General features: G+C 41.5%; 1 protein-coding gene across 5 annotated transcripts in view; it reads right to left on the bottom strand.

Moving 5' to 3' along the window:
• The window catches only part of cnksr2a (connector enhancer of kinase suppressor of Ras 2a), a 63,180-nt gene that overhangs the window by 33,987 nt on the left and 21,693 nt on the right, over positions 1–7,500 (bottom strand). For 3 of the 5 annotated variants that reach the window (XM_046833780.1, XM_046833782.1, XM_046833784.1), the window contains exons 4-5: positions 3,010–3,115; positions 891–932 (exon numbers count right to left, since the gene is read on the bottom strand). In XM_046833780.1, coding sequence (XP_046689736.1) covers positions 891–932; positions 3,010–3,115 — 148 coding nt within the window. The remainder of the gene's footprint in view (positions 1–890; positions 933–3,009; positions 3,116–7,500) is intronic. The other 2 variants (XM_046833781.1, XM_046833783.1) reach the window with 1 other exon arrangement.

The raw sequence follows: 7,500 nt of genomic DNA, 5'->3' as shown, positions 1-7,500 counted from the left end.
TGAGATGTAAGTGGTCACCAATGAAAGGTAAATAGTAGGTAGTGAGATGTGAGTAGTCAGAAGTGAGATGTGAGTAGTCAGTAGTGGGATGTGAGTAGTCAGTAGTGAGATGTGAGTAGTCAGTAGTGAGATGTGAGTAGTCAGTAGTGAGATGTGAGAAGTCAGTAGTAAGATGTGAGTAGTCAGAAGTGAGATGTGAGTAGTCAGTAGTGGGATGTGAGTAGTCAGTAGTGAGATGTGAGAAGTCAGTAGTAAGATGAGTAGTCAGTAGTGAGATGTGAGTCAGTAGTGAGATGTGAGTAGTCAGTAGTGAGATGTGAGAAGTCAGTAGTAAGATGTGAGTAGTCAGAAGTGAGATGTGAGTAGTCAGTGGTGAGATGTGAGTAGTCAGTAGTGAGATGTGAGAGTCAGTAGTAAGATGTGAGTAGTCAGAAGTGAGATGTGAGTAGTCAGTAGTGAGATGTGAGAAGTCAGTAGTAAGATGTGAGTAGTCAGTAGTGAGATGTAAGTAGTCACTAATGAGATGTGAGTAGTAGGTAGTGAGATGTGAGTCAGTAGTGAGATGTGAAGTCAGTAGTAAGATGTGAGTAGTCAGTGAGATGTGAGTAGTCAGAAGTGAGATGTGAGTAGTCAGAAGTGAGATGTGAGTAGACAGAAGTGAGATGTGAGTAGACAGAAGTGAGATGTGAGTAGTCAGTAGTCATGAGCGAGGTTAAAGGGGTCACTAGTGATTTGTAAGTAGTGAGTAGTCAGTGGTAAGTTTTAAGGTGTCAGTAGTGATGTGTGAGTAGTCAGTAGTGAGATGTGAGTAGTCACTAATGAGATGTAAGTAGTCAGTAGTGAGGTGTACGTTGGTGTACATTCGGAAGAGAGGTGAGCGAGAGACTTACCACATGCAGGATTTTATTCTCCGTCTCATAAACAGTGCAGTCCTACAGGAAAGCAACATACACACAAACACACACACACACACACACTGCTGTTAAAGGGCTTGAATGTCATGTAAATACACACACACACACACACACACACACACACACAGCAACACAATACGTAAACTGAGATCTTTTAAGCGACACCTTCACCCCAAATTGTGACCTGAACTTTTAGCTTTTTTTAAAGGCATGTATTTCTAAAGAAGGTGCAATTAATTTCCAATAATTTACCCAGAAATTGAGATGCTTTGCAATTTCACATTATGTAGTTTACTTTGAATGAAATCCTTGTGGAAATGTTCTGTAGATTATGGTGTGATGCAGGGTAAATTGATCTGAATTTTTTATAATATCAGAAGCAAAATGGAAGCAGAAAGTGAGCTGAGGAACAATCTGAGACAGAAGATTCACTCTTAGGCTGGAAGTTGAGATCAGATTAGTGCTGCGTCTCGGCCTCCTGCTCCGGATTTATCTGAGTTTTGTGTTTAAAACTTTGCTGATCTTTTCAGTTGAACTCTCTGAGACCATGGGGGATTATAGAATTGATGAAGCTACTGAGTTACTGTTAACATACCAAAGTGGATTATTTTTCTATAACTGCACATCGCTGGTGTGTTAAATTACACACACAGACTCCCCGAAATACACAAAGTCAGAAAACCCAAAATTACAGCTTTATCTCTGAGCATTATAAATCTTTGAGACTGGAAATCCTTCCATACAGGTTACATAAATAAACATCTCCTAACAGAAAAGATGGAATAGTAGCGTGTTTTAACATGCAACTCTTTCTGCTATGTTCAGTCAGATTTCAGGTGATCTCCTGCTGGGATTTTTACACGCAACAGAGCTGGTGGGAAAAACAAAAACCATCGTTTGCAGAGGTATACAGATTAAAACAGATTGCCTATGAAAGCAGAATGAGGCTAATCCAATGAAAGCCTCAGGGAGGAACCTGATATGATCTTGAAGCTCTTCTCATTCCTGTATAATTACTTCTTGCTCCCTGTATAGTCACCTGATGCTCACTGGACACTTTCGCTTCATTTATCTGCACAAACAACTGAACCTCTGGACCTGCATCTGCATGATGTTACACACTGAGCTGCAGCCACGTGATTAGAGAACTACATGAATGCTGTATGGTGTACAGGTGTTCCTAATAAAGTTACCAGAGTCCATTTGTCATCAATATATAACTTATGAACTCACAAATACAATTATTATAATTTTTTCTAATTTAAAATAATATTTCAAACTTTTTAATGTTTTTTATTAAAACGAAGAAAAAGGAAGAAAACCCAGGTTTTGTTTTGTGCTCTGCTGAACCGCAAACAGCTCCATCTCTTCCACTTTTCCTCCCACCTGCCACTTCAGCGTGTTTCTAACAAGCACCGAGCTGCTGCTGCTGCTGCCCCACTTCTGTTCACACACACACACACTGCTCCCACGAGACACCATGTTCGATCCCATCATGCATCTCCTGTATCCAGTACACACACTCATACACTGCGGGTGTGTTACAGGCCTCGAGGAGGTTGTAGGAAGTGTGAGGATCTTTTTATTTTAAACACTCGTTTCCGATTTCAGAAAAACGGTCTGTATTTAGGACATTGTTACAGTTACTATAGTAACAGTTCATCCACAGGGACCTGTTCAGCAGATACTCCATGTACATGTATAAAATGCACAGAAATACGCTGTGGTTTGTTTAAAATATAGAAATAATATTGTTTATGTAACACTGATGGAAGGAGTCTCCAGTGTCAGTGATCTGTAACAAGCTGTGGGTTTTTTTAGGTTTTATTAACTGTAAGAAAGGGAATAAAGATGAAGCTGATGCGTTTATCGCTGTTAGTGAGAACAGGAAGTGGCTCATTTCACAGAACATTCATGTAACTATAACCAGATAAAAAGTACGGTGTGTCGTTCTTCATCAAATCCAACATTCAAAACGTAAAGAAATTTATCGACTTCAGGTTAAAAATCAGTTGCTTGTGGAATGAGATATTTCTAATTCACACACACACACACACACACACACACACACACACACACACACACACACACTGACCTGCTGTACGATGGTGGTGAGTTCGAGACACAGCTGGATCACGTTGTTCCTTGTCACTGAATAATCCGTTACTGCAGCGAAAGGAGACCTGAAAAAGAAGTAGCACCTGGAATTAACCATTAGATCATTCTTAGTTTCAGATCTTCTGGATATTCAACACGTGTGTGTGTGTGTGTGTGTGTGTGTGTGTGTGTGTGTGTGTGCATCCCTAGTACATTTACAGCATTTGGGTGACTTACAACTGAGCAGTTGAGAGTTAAGGGCCTGGCTCAGGGGCCCATCGGTTTCAGCTTGATGATGCAGGGATTTGAACTCATGACCTTCTGATCCAGAGTTCAATGTCTTAACCACTGAGCTCCCACCATCCCATATAGTCCGTCTCTGCTCATAATAAAGCTGTTGGTGTTGGGTTAGTGAACAATCTAGTGAAGGTCATATTAAGATCATCACTTGAGAAATACGTCCAAGAACAAAAGCAAAACATAATGGAAAAGAAATTCTCCTACAGATGAGGTATATATTTGTGGTTGTCAGCCTGGTTCATCGTGAATGACGTCTTTGCAGCTGAATTCGTCCTCCAGACCCAGTTTCCTGTCTTCCCGCAGGTGCTTGAAAGAAAAAAAATGTGGGTCGTTTGTATTGAGGTTGTGCTCTATATATGCAAGAACATTGACTTTTTTCCCCTGTTCATCTCCTCCTGCACATCTTTAAATACTCCAAGCTGCAGGGCTGAGCAGCTCACCAGTGCTCCAGAGACCTCCTCTTCTTCCTCCTCTTCTTCACACATCACGCTAGCATCGAATCAATCAATCGATCCACAGGAACGTGAACACAGCGAGTCATAACACACTCCGAAAAAAAAAATCTGAATTCCACCTCACGTTCCCAGGAACACTGTTTTAAAGCACTCTGTTTTCTTGAAATTGCTTTGGAGTAAACAGAGCACGTCTGAAATGCCACGCTGGAGGTGCTGATTGTTTGTTTTCTTCAGAGGACAAAATAAAACACACTTACACTTCTTTTAGCTGAGAGAGAAAAGCAATAACAAGTGCAGCGCCATAGATACGGAAAGACGGGATTCGGGAACACGGAGGAGTTTTATCTTTTGCTGGGAATGAAGATGAATTTGTGTATCTGCACTTTTCCACCCTCCACCCTTCCACCCCTCTCCCTACCCTCACCCCCTCAATGTCACAGTGTCAACGTGTGTAATAAAAGCGCCGAAGGCTCCTTCGAGCTCCGAGCTCTAAGTCTGCGCCTGACAGCCGGCCGAGGATTTGGACGGACGCTGGCATTTTAACGTTCCCCAAAATGTGACCTTAAGCTGCAATCAGGGGGAAAAGAGATGGAAAGATGACAGGAAGTGACAGCAAGAGTGAGAAACTGAAAAATGGTGAAGAGGAAACGACACACGCTTTTAATAACACTTTCATAAGCGTGACATCCGTGTTTAAAGGAAAACCACACAAGACCTTTATAACAGAAGCAATGCATAGACCTTTTGGAAATGCATAATGAACACCAAGGAACGAGTGCAAACATGAGCCGGAATGAAGTCTCCTCACTCCACCAGCACACACGATCCCCCGCAGATCCCTGGAGGAACCACACAGCTTCAGGACATCATGAACTCCTGGAATTCTAATGTACAGTAAAAGGTTCTAAAGCCATTACAACGCCGAGCCAGAACTCAGTGTTCCAGGAGTCACAACTACTCTAGCACAGCTCCAATTAGCTAATAAGAGCTAGCAGCAGAGCTCGCTGCCCACGCAACCATCAGCTCATGCTCGGATGAAGATTGAGAGACATGCCTAGAGTCTTTCCAGCTCGGTTTCCAGGAGCCAAAAAACGAATGATCACACTCACACCCACACGACCAACCGTGGACATCAGCCTGACTCACACTGATCACCTGATTACAGACGTTTAACCTTCATACATTATTCCTACAGTTCCTTGTGACCAGGTTCCACATGCACAAAGGTTCTGAGAATGGATCTGCAAACATCAGCATCGACATCATGAATACCACGCTGTGAGTTTGCCATATGTGAAAACTGCACTAATGATTAAAAATAGACCTCTCTCTCTCTCTCTCTCTCTCTCTCTCTCTTTCTTTTAAATCTTTCTTTTCACTGCCTTGTTCTCTGTCTGGAGGACAGACAGAAGCTCTATTGAGAACAACGGAAGCTGATGAGCTTAATTAGGCCACCATTAACAAGAGGATCCACGCTCCTCCTCCATACCCCCCCAATCCTCCTGCTTCTGACCCCATTTCATCGGTTTTACCCCGGCACCGGTTCACCACACAAAACAAACAGAGAGATTAAGACTCAGATTTCAGATCATGCATATAATCACCAAAAGATTTGGTGATCTGGCGAGACTTTGTAGCCGTTTAGCAGCAGCAGCGATCATCAGCAAGAGTCAAGCAAAGGGCAGGGAGAACCGCTCGGCCTCTGAGCGCAAATTTAGTTTCACCCGGGGGCAATGGGGGCAGGAGAGGAAGCCAAATCCAGGGTCAGAGAGAGGAGGAGGGTCAGAACGTGTGCAATAAATGAGTGTTAGGAAAGAATAAGTACGGCCAACACCTTCAGGTGATATTTAAGACTGTGAAGTCTTCTAAGACCTTCTAAGTGTGTGTGTTTGTGTGTGTGTGTGTGTGTGTGTGTGTGTGTGTGTGTGTGTGTGTGTGTCTGTCTGTTTGATCGGTTTGTTGTAATCTGTCCATCACACACTGTATTAATGTCTATGTATTAGCATTGCATCGGTGTCTCCATGGCAACCGGCGATACCCTAGCGTCAACAGGAACGCTCACTAACACAACGTATACAACGTAACGCGAGGTGAGAAAAAGGGTGTGAAGAACTTGTTAATGAGAGACAGTGAGAGACACCCTGAGTTACATAAGTGTAAATCACTCATCATCTCCGTATATAACATGAAACCAACCAACAACTACAGGATACAGAATAAACCTCTGCAAGGACACACGATCTGAGGTGGAATCAAAAGGTTTGGAGATTCGCTCTGTTTTTCCAGAAAGTACTTCATTTATTTAAATTTATTTATGTTTTCATACGACCGCCTTCAAAATAGTCTCCTTTCACAGTAAACGTGTCCTGGCAGTCTTCATTTCCAAGTGTGTGAAAGATCTTCTGTGATTCAGGCCAGATCTCCGCATCGTGTGTCAAAACGGCGTCCTGCATCTTCATCTCTCAGGAAGAGGGTGAAGTCCGAGGAGTGCGAGTAGTGTGGGTGCGGAAGAGAGATCGTGTTGTTTCAGGTTGTTTTAAGCTCGATGTTCAGAATAGCAGACGTGGTAACACACGTGGTTAGAATACTGTAGCACCAGCACTGCTCCTGATGTACACAGGATGATGTCTTTGGGCAAACTGACTTATGAAGGTCGGTGCTCCCTGTGACTGTGCATGCAGCCTTATGCTGCCATCTGTTATACAAATTTGGTCTCGAGATTTTTTTATCATTACTGAGCATTATTGAGCATTAATAAGCATTACTGAGCATTACTGAGCATTATTGAGCATTAATAAGCATTACTGAGCATTATTGAGCATTAATAAGCATTACTGAGCATTATTGAGCATTAATAAGCATTACTGAGCATTACTGAGCATTATTGAGCATTAAAAAGCATTACTGAGCATTATTGAGCATTAATAAGCATTATTGAGCATTATTGAGCATTAATAAGCATTACTGAGCATTGAGCATTATTGAGCATTAATAAGCATTACTGAGCATTATTGAGCATTAATAAGCATTACTGAGCATTACTGAGCATTATTGAGCATTAATAAGCATTACTGAGCATTATTGAGCATTAATAAGCATTATTGAGCATTATTGAGCATTAATAAGCATTACTGAGCATTACTGAGCATTAATGAGCATTAATAAGCATTACTGAGCATTATTGAGCATTAATAAGCATTACTGAGCATTATTGAGCATTAATAAGCATTACTGAGCATTACTGAGCATTATTGAGCATTAATAAGCATTACTGAGCATTAGTGAGCATTAATAAGCATTACTAGCATTATTGAGCATTAATAAGCATTACTGAGCATTATTGAGCATTAATAAGCATTACTGAGCATTATTGAGCATTAATAAGCATTACTGAGCATTACTGAGCATTATTGAGCATTAATAAGCATTACTGAGCATTAGTGAGCATTAATAAGCATTACTAGCATTATTGAGCATTAATAAGCATTACTGAGCATTATTGAGCATTATTGAGCATTACATTGGACAAAAATGAGTAGAAATATATTTTTTAAGCCGAAATGCAGAGAAATCGATTCAGATGGAGGCACTAAAGCGTGGTGTCGTGAACTTGACCTAAGATAACCTGCTCAACTCTAGAAGCTGCTTCTCAAATCACAATAAACTCATTTACTCCTTCATCTGTCGGTTCCTTTCTCTGCTGACTCAGCAACTGATCCAACCCATATCCAATA

Source organism: Silurus meridionalis, chromosome 21 (genome assembly GCF_014805685.1).
Source record: "Silurus meridionalis isolate SWU-2019-XX chromosome 21, ASM1480568v1, whole genome shotgun sequence".
Classification (NCBI taxonomy): Eukaryota; Metazoa; Chordata; class Actinopteri; order Siluriformes; family Siluridae; genus Silurus; species Silurus meridionalis.
Note: the sequence above shows the minus strand (reverse complement) of the source record. Positions and strands in the feature narration are given on the sequence as shown.